The following is a 15014-nucleotide window of genomic DNA, read 5'->3' as shown; positions in this document are numbered from 1 at the left end:
ATTACACTGCTATGAACATTTTTGGAAATGTCTCCTGGTACATATGTGCAAGGATTTCTTTAGAACAGACACCTAACATACACTTAGGAATGGAATTGCTAAGAATGCAAATGTTCAGCTGTACCACACGTTCAGCTTTACTAGGAAGCAAATGGACGCTTCCAGAAAGCGCACAAATGCAATTACTGGATATGGAAATGTTCAATTTACTAGAAAACACCTTGGAAAAATAAGATTTCTAAAGTGATTCTATCAGTCTGTACTCCCACTAACAGCAGACAAACATCGTGTCGCTCCCCATCCGCACCAACATTTGATAGCATCAGGTACTTTTTAGTTGTTGCTAATCTGGCATATAAAATATTTCAAATTTATTCTAATTTGCATTTCCCTCATTATTAATGAAGTTGAGCATCTTCGTCCACTTTTAGTTTTTGGCTGCTTGTTTGTCTTTTATTAGCTTATATGTGTCTACGTGTGCATGTGTGTGTATATATGCATATATGTACCCATATGGTCAAGACCTTTATTAATCATGCGTGTTACAGATATTTTCCCAGTTTATGGCTTGTCTTTTCACTTTCCTTATGGTGTTACTGATAAACAGGTGTTCTTAATCTAAGTGAAATCTCATTTATCCATTTTTTCCTGTAAAGTACAAAAGTTTTGCACTTTTGGTACCTTGTTTATCAAATCCCTTTCTACCCAGAGTCGTAAGGGTATTTGATTATATAATTGTACTTAAAATTATATACTTTGCCTTTCACATTTCAGTTATGCATCTACCAGGGGTTTCTGTACATGATATGAGATAAGGGTCTGTTTTCTTTCCCATAAAGAACACTATTGTCACAGCGCCATTTACTAAAATGTTTGTCCCTTCCTCACCAGTTTGCCAAGGCACTAATGCCTGTATCTGTGGGTTATCTTAAACTTTAAATTTTAAATTATATTTGCTTTGTTGCTCTTCCCTTCATCTCCTCTGGAACTCCAACAAGGAAAACAGTAAACCTTCTTGTCCTGACCTCCATGCTTCTTTCCTTTTTTTTTTTTTTTTTAAATAAATTTCTTTTTTTTTAATGTTTATTTATTTATTTAGAGAGAGAGAGAGAGAGAGAGAGAGAGAGAGAAGGAGAGAACAGGGGAGGGGCAGAGAGAAAGGGAGAGAGGGAAGGAATCCCAAGCAGGCTCTGCACAGTCAGCGCAGAGCCAGACATGGAGCTCGAACCCACGAATGGTAAGATCGTGACCTGAGTTGAAATCAAGAGTCAGATGCTTAACCGACTGAGACACCCAGATGCCCCTGACCTCCACGCTTCTTAACCTTCTTTCCTATTTACCTCTTCATCTCTTGGTGCTACACGTACATAATTGTTTCAGATCTTACGTGTCAAATCTCCCATTAAATCCCTTAAAGATTTATTTTTATTATATATGGGTCATTTCTAGTATCTGGTGCTTTTTCAGATCTGTTTGGTCATTATGTGGCCTTTTGCTTCTGACATTTGCAATCCCTTCTTTTATTTCTTTTATACACGTGAAACATTCTTAATCCATATTCTGAATCTGATCATTACAACTTCTAAATCCACTGAGAGTCTGTTTCTGCTTTCTGTTGACTTTGCTGGCTCTTATTCATGGTCTCATGTTTTCTAATATATTTTATAACTTTTCACTTAATCATATTTTCCTTGGATCTTTATTTGAATGAATTCCTTGACAGCAATATTAAAGCTGTGCTCTTCAGGATTAAAATTCGCCTTTGTTTCTGCTAGGCACGAGAATGCAATACCAAGCTGGCACCATCTTAACATAAACTCTTTGTGTGAGGTGTTTGGATCAGCCATGTGATCCAGGATGAATAAGGGCTGCAAACCCACACCAAAGTTTGAGGCAGGCAGCTTTCTATGCAGTCCCCTTAGTGGGGATGGTGTTGACAGAGTGTGTTTAGTTAGTCCTAAGAGTAGGATGTGGCTTCTTGGAGTCCCAGATTAAGTGGAGAGGCTCCTGTTAGACTTGCCACATCGTGCTGTTTGCCATTCTCTGTGCAGAGGCCATTAAAGACAAAGCCCCCATCGATCTCCTTTGCTGTTGGCCATTGCCTTTCAGGAAGCCTTTTCTGGACACCCCAGTTCCCTGTAGATCTTCTATTTCTAGCCTGTTTTTGTTTTTGTTTTTTTTGCAATTGTGCTTAAAAACAAAAAAGCAACAACACAGAATTTACCATCTTAACCATTTGTAAGTGTACCATTCAGTAGTATTAACGATATCCATATTGTTATACAACAGATCTCTAGAACTTTTTCATCTTCCCAAACTGAAACTCCATCTCCATTAAATACTGACTCCTCATTCTGCGCCCAGCCCGATAACCACCTTCCTGCTTTCTGTCTATGTTTTTGACTACTGTAGGTACCGCCAGTAAGTGGAATCATACAGAATTTGTCCTTTTGTGATTGGCTTATTTCATTTAGTATAATGTCCTCAAGGTTCATCTATGTTGTAGTCTGTGTCAGACTTCCTCCCTCTTTAAGGTTGAGTATTCCATTGTAAGGATGTACCACATTTTGTTTATGCGTTCATCTGTCGATGGACACTTGGGTCGCTTCCACCCCCTGGCTATTGGTAAGAATGCTGCTATGAGCATGGGCGTGGAAATATCTGTTTGAGTCCCTGCTTTAATTCTTTTGGATATATACCCAGAAGTGAAAGTCCTAGCTCATTCTAATCTGTACTTTTATTTGTTTGCTTTGGCTCTGTATTCTTCCAAACAGGATTTAAGATAGGCTGTAATTTCCTGTAGGCTGACTCCCATAAGACACAGGAGACTGGTAAGAAGGGCCGAGACCAGGAAAGGGATGAGGACAGTAAAGAAGACAGCCTTGGAGGGGGAGCTGCTATTGAAAGGTCGCACACATTTCTCCTTGAGTTATAAAGCAGAAGGTTATACTTGGGCCGATTTTTTTTCCTAATTCAGTGAAAGTCACTGGTGTCAAAGTGTCTGGCACGCATATGGGCAGTGCACCTGCTTCACTGGAGCCCACAGCAGAGCTCTCCGAGGAGGCCAATTTTACCACCTCTTTGTTCCCAGATGCTAATTCACTGACTCAGCTATGGAACATGAAGTTATTCAGATCATAAAATATTAATTCAAAAGGCCCTGCCAGGGACAGCTGGTCCATCATGAAGGCAGTATACAGGGTGGCCGCATACAGGACGGATTGGCTGTACTATTACAGGAAAGTGGAGACTGTAGGTGCTGCTTGTGTCTGGGATTCTATTCCAACATGAGAGAGACCTTAGTGGAAACTGCCTGGTGTCATGTCAGCAGGAAGAGCTTCTTCTGTTGATGACAATGGATTTGTGCTTTACAGTAAACCTCCCCCAACAAAGGGCATCCTTTTCCTTTATGCTCCATGGACAAAAAAATCCAGTAAGAAATATGTGCACAGGGTTACCACAGTTTACTGTTTTGTGGTCTGGGAATTCACGTACAATGGGGAAACAGGTCAAGGGCAAGCAGCAGCACAGAGGATAGCATTTTTCTGAATTATAAGAAAAATACTGTCCTTAAGTTGGGGTTTAATATTATATACACTTTGCTGTTAGGGAAGGTCAGTATAAAAGAAATCACATGACGATTATGTCTACCTTTTGCAGAAGTTATTAAAGATTCTGGCATATTGTGCTATTCATTGCTGCTTAAATAAAAATCCTTGTTTAAAAGAATCTCAGAATTTAATGCAAAGAAAAAATGATTTGGCTTCTATGTTAGTTCGCTAGGGTGGCTATAACAAAGTGCCACAGACTGGGTGGCTGAAACAACGGAGATGTTCTGAAGGCTGGAAGTCTGTGATCGAGGATTGGTTTCTCCTGAGGCCTTTCTCCTTTGCTTATTAATGGCCGTCTTCTCTCTGTGTCTTTACATGGTCTTTCCTCCAAGTGTAGCTGCATCCTGATCCTCTCTGCTTAGAAGGATACTGCCTGGGGCGCCTGGGTGGCTCAGTCAGTTAAGCGTCTGGCTCTTGACTTTGCCTCAGGTCATGATCTCAGGGTTTGTGGGTTTGAGTCCCACATTGGACTCTGGGCTGGCAGTACGTAGCCTGCTTGGGATTCTCTCGCTCTCTCTCTGCACCCCCCGCCCGCCCCCGCCCCCCCCCCCGTCAACTTGTGTGCTCTGTCTCTCTCAAAATAAATAAATAAACTTAAAAAAAATGGATACCAGCCATATTGGATTAGGGCTTGACCCTAATGACCTCATTTTAACTTAATTACTTCTTTAAATAGCCTATCTCCCCAAACAGTCATGTTCTGAGGTACAAATCAGCCCATAACAACTTCCTTTATGAGAAACTAAGCTTCGTGGAATTTCATTTTTTGCCTTAGATACCAAGGAACCTCAGAGCTAAACTCTTCAGTGGATTATAGCAATTATTCTCAGCCTGTTTTCTGGTACAAATTTCAAATTCAAATTTCTCTCATCATTTCAATCATTCATTTATTCTTTCATCCAACAAATACTTATTGTACGGATTATAGAGGCTGGATCCTATATGTAATACACGCTGAGAATTCAAAGGATAACAAGACAGAGTGGCTAGCTTAAAGGGGTTAAACAACTCCCCAGGGAGCAGACAAGCAAACCAGCCATGAGAACATGGTGACACACACAAGTAGAAACGTCTCTATGTCTAGATATTTAGAAAAAGAGCGAGAAGTGAGGCATGGGAGGGTATAAGATGGATAATGCTGCAGAGAGTATGGAGTGAGGGGGTCTAGGGCAGAGCTCCCGGACAGCATCAGCAATGACGGGACTGGCTGGGGTAGGACTCACAATGGAGATGGAGAAGGCGTTCCATGTCTCTGATTTATGGGAAGGCACAGACGCACTGGCCAAAACGCTATTTCTGGCTCTGATTCATCAATTAAGCCTTGCCAAAGAACCACCATGTCACATTTCCCGGGAGATCAGGCAAGCAAGGTTTATTGTACTATTTCAAAAAAGAAATTATCAAAAACAGGGAGGGCGGGGCATAAGTTGAACACAAGCCCTTTTGGAGAAGCAAGGTAAGTGCACTGCTCACCCTCCCCATATGGATCTGTATTTAAGTCAAGGCTCCCTTCATGAGTCTGAATTATCAAGAGCAACTTAAGTGATGATTAGCATACTCAGCTTAAGAAGGTAGGCAAGTATGTATATAATACATTCCAGAAATAATTTTTGGTAATATTAAAATATTTAAGAATGTAAAGGTCTACCCCTCTCCCCCAAGACACCTGAAAAGTTCTACTGTTCAAATAATTTCATCTTCTGGGGCACCTGAGTGGCTCAGCTTGGTTAAGCATCTGACACCTAATTTCAGCTCAGGTCATGATTTCATGGTTTGTGGGACTGGGCCCCACCTCAGGCCCTGTGCCAACAATACAGAACCTGCTTGGGATTCTCTCTCTCTCCTTCTCTCTGCCCCTCTCCCAGTCTCTCCCTCTCTCTCTCTCTCTCTCTCTCTCTCTCTTTCTCAAAATAAATAAATAACTTAAAATAATGGCACCTTCAAGAGTTCCATATAATTATTAAGAATTTTGATGATGTTAATCATTGCCACTGATTATATGGCATAATTTTGCCATATATTATCTCTAATCATCAAAACCTTATAAGAAATTCTCCACATAGGTGTTATTATCCCTATTTAAAATGTGAGAAACTGAGGCTCTGAGAGGTCAGATCACTTCCCCCAACATCGTACTCTAGGAAGAGGACCGTGAGAGGCAAAAGCCTGGTTTCTTTCTGCAATCTCACTTAGGGGAACCCAGGTGAATCCATAGCTCAGGCAGAGCTCACTTGGTAAAGTGAAAGCCATCTGCACAGCAAAACACTTCAAGAGACGACACGTCTGAGTCCAATCGTGAAGAAACGAATTAAAAACACCAATTTGAAGAGGAAGCCATCGGAAAAGGGACACTGACAAAAATAATTAAGATGGGTAATAACGGATGTCAAATAATTTGTTATTTAAAGGAATTTTAGAGTGAGATTTATGACCTCGAGCATGAACTGTGCTTAATAAAAGCTAAAATATAAATGAGGGCGTGTTACGTGGAGGAGAGTAAGTGACCGGGTCTACATGTCGACATCAGAACAGACATGTTCTGTCTGAATTTAAACCGGAGGCCTCCTCTGAAGGGCGGAAGTGTCGTGACAGCTCCTGAAGGTGGTGGAGGAAAGAAGAAGATCCACAGGAAGTTAGTCCTGTGCGACACCAAGTGCCCTTCCTAAGAGCCGTCACACCCAGCGCTGGGAAGCGGAAAGGGACTCTGGTGGCACAGGTGGGCTTACCAGAAATCGTGGCAGAGGCTGCTGGGGAGGGGGTGGACAGAACTCGAAATCCCAGTAGTGACCAAGGGACAAGGGAAAGGAGTGCTGGGCTGGGAGGGGTGCAGCCAACACCCCAGATACCAGGACCTTCTGCACTGGTTTCCACCTATGGCAAATCCAAAGTTAAATATTACCTAACCTCCAAGGTGTCCTACAAAGATAATGTGATCCCAAATGTGAGATGTACTGAGGTACCAAACGTGTGCCCTGTGCATACCTAGTGTTCCTAATCTGCTGATGGAATGCTGGTCAAATCTAGATATGAACAACACTTCGAGGGACAAAAAAGTATAAAACACACACGGGATACTATTATAACAGTGGCTCTTTTTAGCAGCCAAAATTCCAGGAATCATAACGAATCATGTATATTCTTACATTTGAAAAAAAAAAACTTCTGAACATGATACATGAGGAGTATGCAAATATTCATCTCTTAAGTCAAAATACACTTCCAAATAAATGAATATGTAAGCTGATCGGTGACTATGTTAAGGTATTATAATTGGTGTCTCGTCCGTCTCATCTGCTAGGAAATGTCAATATTCTTGTAGACAGGATTGTTTATAAAATATTATATATAGCACTTCATGCAAATTAGACATCTAGGAATATGTTTTTACCTTTTGGAGATGTTTTAAATTTTAAAAAATAGCAATTCGAGAGCACATCATTGTGGGGAAAAAATACAAGTGGTATATAGGGTAAAAGGTGAAAGTTTCCATTTTCATTAATCCTTTAATGATAGCAAACTGTGATGGCAATGCTACATTTATGTTAACCTCGAGCGCCCGTCCCCCAGATCCAGTGCTGCAGGCATCTTTGCAACGCTCCCTGATCAGTTTAGGACCAATGAAATACGGCTCTCATGCTACCCCTGGTAATAATAATGATGATGATGCCAATCCTATAGACTTCCACAAAGCCTCAGTTTACAGAGTACTCTCATATACAATACTAGCTCATTTTTTTTTAATTTTTTTAATGTTTTATTCATTTTTGAGACAGAGAGAGACAGAGCATGAACGGGGGAGGGTCAGAGAGAGAGGGAGACACAGAATCTGAAACGAGCTCCAGGCTCTGAGCTGTCAGCACAGAGCCCGACGCGGGGCTCGAACTCACGGACTGTGAGATCATGACCTGAGCCGAAGTCGGACGTTCAACCGACTGAGCCACCCAGGCGCCCCGATACTAGCTCATTTCTTAATGTGGGGCAGGGAGAACGGGTTTGAAGCCAGATCCAAGTAAAGATAAAAAGAAGCAGAAAATGCTATACTCCCAAGGATCTAACACTGTCTACCAGTGGCCTGGGCTTGCTCTCAACCAGCAGTGTAATAAAGATGTTTACACGCTGATGCCTCAAATACTTATATAACGTAACGGAACGATGCAAAATTTTTAAGTCATGGTAACACATCTATAGACTGTTCCCGATGTGCTTAGAAATACATAATGGATAAACTGACACACAGAGAAGTACCAGTTTACACCGTGGATGCATGAGAGGCTGTGACTGAGAACACTCACAGCCCCTCAGTGCTAATCTAGAGCACAGAGGAGAGTTCACCAGCTCCCCATGTGCCCCAAGCTTGGTCCTTCTCTTTGTGCTCAGGAGCTAAGCCCTGCAGCCAGGGTGATGGAACAGAACCCGTTCCCCTGGCCTGCCTCATACAGAAAGAAGCTGGCCAGTCCTGAGAACTCCCCTTGCAGGGCTACCTCATCAATTCTATTTGTGCCAGGGAAGAACTCCAGAGTCTTTTCTCTGGTGTGGGCTCAGCTCCTGGCCACCCCTGGAGCCTGTAGAAAAGGTCTCTTATTGGAATGAGAGGAATTTGCATAAGGTTGCGGGGGAGGGGGCTCCCAGTACACAAGTTGCTCTTGAGCACAGAGCAGCCAAGCGAGAAGGACAGAGGGAGGGCAGATGGGGCAAGGGAAGTCACTAAATAGTCTCGTCTTCAGAGCCCTGTTTCCTGCTTATTCTTGCTGCACTTGTCTAAGCACAACTCCTCATGTCGTTGCCCCGATGCCTCTGAGCCAGGACCACGAGCACACCTGCTTTCCAGCCGAGCCTTTGTCCCGGCCGTGTCTGCCCCGCTTCAGCTTTTCCTCTGCATCGCAGCTGAGCTGTGACCTCACCAAGGAAGCCTCCCTAGTCTCCTGCGTCCCGACGTGGGTCCGCAGCCCCTGAGCCCGTCCTGACCATAGCCTCTACCATGCGTAGCTGAACCGGTTGACCAGTGTCTAAACTCCTCGAAGGCAGGGGCTGAGTCTTTTCGCCCCTATGCACCTGCCCCTGGCACAGAGCTGATAGAGCGTAACCCTTCACTACATGTGTTTGGGAGAATGAGCAGGGAACGGACTTAATTTTTCATTTGTGGCCAAAACCTAATTGGTGGCATCAATTAAATTTAGAAAACTAAGCAGTAGAAGTGAAAAATCGTTTCTGATAGGAGACCTTTGTAAATATTTCCTCAGCATCTAAATATGAGCCTGGATAGCAATCTTCATTTTTCCACTTCTCTACCACCATATAGTAAAACTTTAAAGTTTTTACATTTTACTTAAAATGTTAAAAGTTAAAATGACTGAAGTTTGCCACTGAATTTGGTTAAGTAATTAACAATGGAACACTAAATATAATTCAGCTTTTTATACACTCATATACATAATCATGCCACTTAGAGAATTTTAAATGTAAAGAACAGTGTGACTCTTTCTGATTTATCTATGTAATAGTCAGTTATTTCCCAGTTTCTGCTCTACCTGCGCTGTTTTTGAGATATCAAATCAGTGGGTTTGCATTTCTGATAATCCAAAGTTCCTAGTTTCCCTGGGGCTCCACTATCCATGCAACAAATGACATTCACTTCTTCCCAAACTATGTGGATTTTTTTTTAAGTTTATTTATTTTGAGAGCAAGATCACTGGGTGGGGGACAGGCAGAGAGAGAAGGAGAGAGAGAATCCCAAGCAGGCTCTGCACTGCCAGTGTGCAGCTCGATGTGGGGCTCAAACCTATGAACCGTGAGATCCTGAACTGCGCTGAAACCAAGAGTCAGACGCTTAACCAATTGAGCCACCCAGGCGTCCCCATGTGGATGTTTTCATATAACTATAACTCCCTCTCCTTGGAGATACAGCACTGACATTCTAGAGGCAGGGCGCTGGAGCGTCCCCAGGTCTGTGTCAGGGAAAGCGGAAGTTTCTCAGAGAAAACCCACATTCCGCGGGGCCCCCTGACGTACTTTAGCTTGTGGTGGAAACTAGTCTGGTAACTGTGGGGGGCTGAGCACAGAGCAGAGAGAATGCAACCGAAGCCCGGGCCCAGAGCTGGAGGCTCACGGCAGGGTCCGCAGACCCCAGTACCGCACCCTAACTGGGCAGGAGCCGCCATTCCCCATAGGTACCACCGGCACACCCGGTGACCAGGACGGAGCCAGGCATCTGAGCCATGACCAGACGTGACTCTCACCTCCACCGGCCTCCTGGGGGCCAGGAAAACTCCTTCCTGTACCCAGAAGCCCTGGAAAGGAGGAGACAGAGGTGAGACTGAATACACAGAAGGGAAGAAGTCCCTGAAGACTGAGGTTTTGAATTAGCTGAATGCTTGTTCCCACAGAAACTCCTTCAAGCCCGGAAGGGCTGATTCTTTTTTTTTTTGTTTTTTTTTTTTTTTTTTCATTTTATTTACTTATTTTGAGAGAGAGGGAGAGAGTGAACAGGGGACGGGCAAAGCGAGAGGGAGAGAGAGAGAATCCCAACCAGTATCCTTGCTGTCAGCACAGAGCCTGATGTGGGGCTTGAACTCCCGAACCGTGCTATCACAACCCCAGCCAAAATCGAGAGTCGGTGTTTAACTGATTGAGCCACCCAGGCGCCTGGAAGGGCTCATTCTACTTGCTTGGCACCTCTTAGTCCTCCCTACCCAGGCAGCAGGAATAAGGACTCCAGAGCAGTGTGAGGTCAGTGACAACATAACGTGACCTTTTGTTCCCCACACGCCTGACCGATTTCAACCCGCTGTGTTATCAAGCATCTTTTTGGAAAACTTTAGTTAAGCAATCAGGAAAACAAATACAAAACGGTATTATTTTTTCATGGGTGAGGTTGTCTACGAGACATCAAAACATTGCCAGGAGGGTCCACTAACTTGCCAGCAGCCTGTACCAATGGAAAGTCACTCTCCTTCAAGGTCTGGCCCGGGTGTCCCTTCTTCCTAAGGAGCCTTCGCCAGCCTCTCTGTCTGAAATGCCCTGCTTGAATCTGTAGCTCTCAGTTTACGTCCGGTGGTACGCCTCACCTCCCGTGTGATTTTTGCTGTGAAGTCTTTGCTCTGCCTCTCCTAGAGTCATACTCAAGGTGCACCAGATAAGCGAATGAACATTAGTAAGTTGTCCCTTGGTAAGATAACTGAAGGCTTCGTCTTTTCAGCCCCTGGATGATAATGCCATTTGCTCTAAGAATAGAGTCTCTCTTCAAGTCAAGTTTCTCTTTAAGGATCTCTGAATGTTTAATAAGAGGCCGTCATAAATTAATAAAAATCCAGGTGTTTTCCAACTATGGTGAGAAAAAGGCATCCTAACCAAGTAAGCCCTTGTGGGGTCTGTGCATCCTGGCAACCAAAGATCAAGGTACATGAATTTCTAATGCACTTAGAAGAGCATTAAGGCAATGGCAATTCTGTTCGTGTCAGCGAAGGATACCTGTTATTTAAATGGCTTTTTTCCCACGTTCGCTCAATAGACTACCATGCAGCGATATACCCACAACCTCGCAATGGAAAACTCAGGACAAGACCCGACTAATTCCATTAGGTAATCTGACCACGAAACAGGTTTCAAGATCCCTGCTTCTGGAACCTTCGCAAACAGGGAGGCTGGAACGTACCCGCGGGGTTTCCGATTGGGTCCTCCGAGCCACCATTAGCAACAGCTGTTGTTGAAGCGCACTGACCGCAGGGTCCCCGGAAGAAGGGTCCTGACTCTCAGAAGTCGTGGTACTGGAGGAGCTGATCTGTATGTCTCTGAGGAGGGGCAAAAGAAAAGCTCTGGTCACCTGGACGTGTGGAAGTCATCTGTTATTATACCCGAACACGAGGACACCAGGGGTCCCCAGGGCAGGTAGCCGATAAGCCTTTACAACCTTTACAGATTTGCATGTGCAGTTCAGGGATGGGATTGTGTATATGCAATGCTCTCTTCGGGCAGAAGGGCAATCATCTTGCACACATGCAAATTACTCAGGCTGTCCAGATCTGCCACGTGCCATGGGGTAGGCAGGTAGATGCCTGGTGTTCTAAGAGATGCCAACCTTAATTTTCTATGTATCCGATGGATGGGCAGGGGGCAGCAATAGTTTCTGCCTTCATATTTTGTGAAAACAGTAAGTGGCGGTCTGGATAATTCCAAAGACAGCAATCAGGAAGGAACACGGACAACCTGCCGTCTCTGCTACCTCCTCCAACCCCTAACACACTCCGCATCCCCTCGCCTCCCACCCCACCCAGAGCAAAGAAAGTGCGCGTCAGGTGCAAGAAATGCCTCCGTAATTGGAAAAGAGGACACTACTAGAATAGCTATAATCTACATTAAAGAGTCTTATCGTCTTTAATCACGTCTGGGTTGACAAGACGTAAATTTAAAGAAGTCTTTCGTAAATCTCAAGCCTGGCATCTTTCCTTTGGCTCAGAAAGCACAAACTGGGACGTATTTTTCCATCCGCTTTTCTAGCAGGGTGCCGAAAACTGAGGAGACAATGCTGACTGCCCACCCCACAGTCATTTCTGACGGAATTCCTGCTCACAGAGCTCCATTTATTCACTCATCCAAGACCATGGCTTCAGAAGAGAGACCGGGTCCCTCTCTAGCCCCAGGGGTAATACGCCGGATCACTGAAACCCCATTCACCCCAGTCAGTGCCTTGCTTTGGGAAGGAAGAAGGAAGAACACATTCTATTTTTATACATATACTTTTTTTTAAGTTTTAAAATTTATTAATTATTTTGAGAGAGAGATAAGGTGAAAGTACACAGGAAGGGCAGAGACAGGGAGAGAGAGAGAGAGAGAGAATCCCCAAGTAGGCTCTGCCCTGACAGGGGGGCGATGTCGGGCAAACTCATAAACTGTGAGATCGTGACCTGAGCCGAAATCACAAGTCAGACGCTTAACCGACTGGGCCACCCAGGCGCCCCAAGAACATATTCTCAGAGGCTACCGTGGAGCAAAGGGGACACGGCTGAGGGTATCAGGGAACTCGGCACAAGTTTCTCTACTTCTTAAAAGGTAACAAGAAAACTTCGGGGCTGCAGCAGCCAAAGCGTCATCAGGGGGGATGAGCCTGAGGACAGCAAAGCTGAGAGACGGAAAGAAACTCGTTTCTCGATGATGACATCGAATCACTGCACTGACCAAACCTGCACTGATCAGGACTTTGGACTTCCTGTCTAATCCGCTGTGATTTGGGGTCTTATGGAACTCGCAGTCCAAACTGCCTCAAGAATGCAGACGCTGCACTAACGTGATGCCTTTCAGATTTCTAGCCTCACATTTCATTATAAACTCTCTGGCGAGTTTGTGGGCCCTTCTTTTCCCTTAGTAGTCCCTACTACTGCATTCATAAACACATAAATACTTATTCTATCGGAAGAGCATTTAAAATAGTTCCACCAAGGGCGCCTGGGTGGCTCAGTCGGTTAAGTGTCTGACTCTTGATTTCAGCTCAGGTCATGATCTCATGGTTCGTGAGTTCGAGACAGCTGACAGTGTGGAGCCTGCTTGGGATTTTCTCCCTCTCTCTCTGCTTCTCTCCTGTTCATGCTCTCTCTCTCTCTCAAAATAAAGAACCTTATGGGGCGCCTGGGTGGCTCAGTCGGTTAAGCATCCGACTTTGGCTCAGGTCATGATCTCACGGTCTGTGAGTTCGAGCCCCACGTCAGGCTCTGTGCTGACAGCTCGGAGCCTGGAGCCTGCTTCCGATTCTGTGTCTCCCTCTCTCTCTGACCCTCCGCTGTTCATGCTCTGTCTCTCTCTGTCTCAAAAATAAATAAACATTAAAAAAAAATTTTTAAAACAATAAAGAACCTTAAAAATATTTTAAAAATAAATAAAATAGTTCCACTGTACATACATACACGCACATCTCTCTACATTTTCAGACATCATTTATGACTACTTGGTGGTGTGTTCAGTAGAGGCACTCTGATAAAGAACCATTCAGGAAACGCCGTATGTTAAAGTCAGGAGTGAAGGAGCAAAGCACGAAGTACATGGAGCTTCAAACTTAAAAATCCTATCCTTCCATTATTTGGATGACTGTTGCACACCCTGTGCTTGTGCTTCCTGTCTGGGGTAGTGGTGTAACATCTTTTAACTAACAGAAAAAAGAAAAAAAGCAGTTAGATTTATAAAGGCAACGTGCGCTCAGACTTTCTTGCTTCGTACAGAAACCACTGCGTCCTGTAATCGTGTTGTTGCATAGCCGAACGCAATAGGATCGAGAGTGCCTCGCTCGTACAAATTTGGGGAAATCTAAATCTCAGCAAATGCAAGCAGACTCTGGCAAGTGCCAGAACTTCACAAAAATCAAAAGATTAATCTGATTGCGCTGTCAATAATGTAAGTGATGACTGTAAACAGGCAGGAGCCGGATGGACACGTGTGCTTCTTTGAGAAAATCTTAGAAAGTGAATAGCGCCCTCTATTGCCAACTGAAATGAACTAAGGACTGGCTGTTAGAGCCAGCCTCCCGTTGCTCCTGCTTCGTGCCAGGAAACATGATACAAAGGAAGGGTCAACACACCTCAGCTTAATATCTGCAGATTACTTAGCATGTTTCCGGCAGTAAAGTAATAATAACAATAAATAACATTATTATTTTTTTTTTATTGAAGCCATTTGAAAAATCTCATGTTAAAATCTAGGGTTTGGTTTTCTTTTCAAAAATCTTTTGGATAAGTTCTAGAATTAAGCGGAACGAGGCTTGGATTATTGCTCTACTAATTACTATCTGTGACTACAAGCCTTTGTCGTCCTATCTCCAATCCTCACCTAGAAAATAGGGAAGATATCTCCTGCACGGGGGTTGTGAGAATCAAATCAGATTAGATATGTAAACCACTAAATGATGTCTCCCATGTATTAGACACTTAACCATACCTTATTTATTTCCTTCTATGGATATGGGACCCGACTTTGTTTATTCTCGTATGAAACAGCAACATGACCCCTATGCATTTCATACAAATAACATTACCTCCAATTGTTTCTGTTAGCATGAATGGGGGAAGAGTGTCTTGCCCTCAACTCACACTCAATCCTCTTTATTCTATATAAAAAAAAACAGACTCCAACAGCTTATTAAGTTCCCTCTTCATTAACTTCTTTCATAAAAGTTGAGTATTCTAAACAAAGCATGATGATATTAAAAAAGATCCTTGTCCTAGCTTTATGACCGGTGTGGCCTCACCAGAAAACCTGTATCACACGTGTATACGGGCTTCCGACCTGGCCAGGAAGAGATGATTAAATGTTACAGTCGGCACTGCTCAACTGGAAGAGATTTCTCCCCTTGCTTAAATGTTGTTCTCTGGGGTCCTGATGTTGTAGTCATGATGGATGTGCACCAGCTTCCCGATCAAGAAC

General features: G+C 43.9%; 1 protein-coding gene across 1 annotated transcript in view; it reads right to left on the bottom strand.

Moving 5' to 3' along the window:
- The window catches only part of LOC125933102 (pecanex-like protein 2), a 98740-nt gene that overhangs the window by 26636 nt on the left and 57090 nt on the right, over nt 1-15014 (bottom strand). The window contains exon 9 of the mRNA XM_049645982.1: nt 11263-11398. Within this exon, the coding sequence (XP_049501939.1) occupies nt 11263-11398 (136 nt within the window). The remainder of the gene's footprint in view (nt 1-11262; nt 11399-15014) is intronic.

Source organism: Panthera uncia, chromosome D2 (genome assembly GCF_023721935.1).
Source record: "Panthera uncia isolate 11264 chromosome D2, Puncia_PCG_1.0, whole genome shotgun sequence".
Taxonomy (NCBI): Eukaryota; Metazoa; Chordata; class Mammalia; order Carnivora; family Felidae; genus Panthera; species Panthera uncia.
The sequence above is the reverse complement of the archived record's forward strand: the minus strand, read 5'-3'. Positions and strand labels throughout refer to the sequence as shown.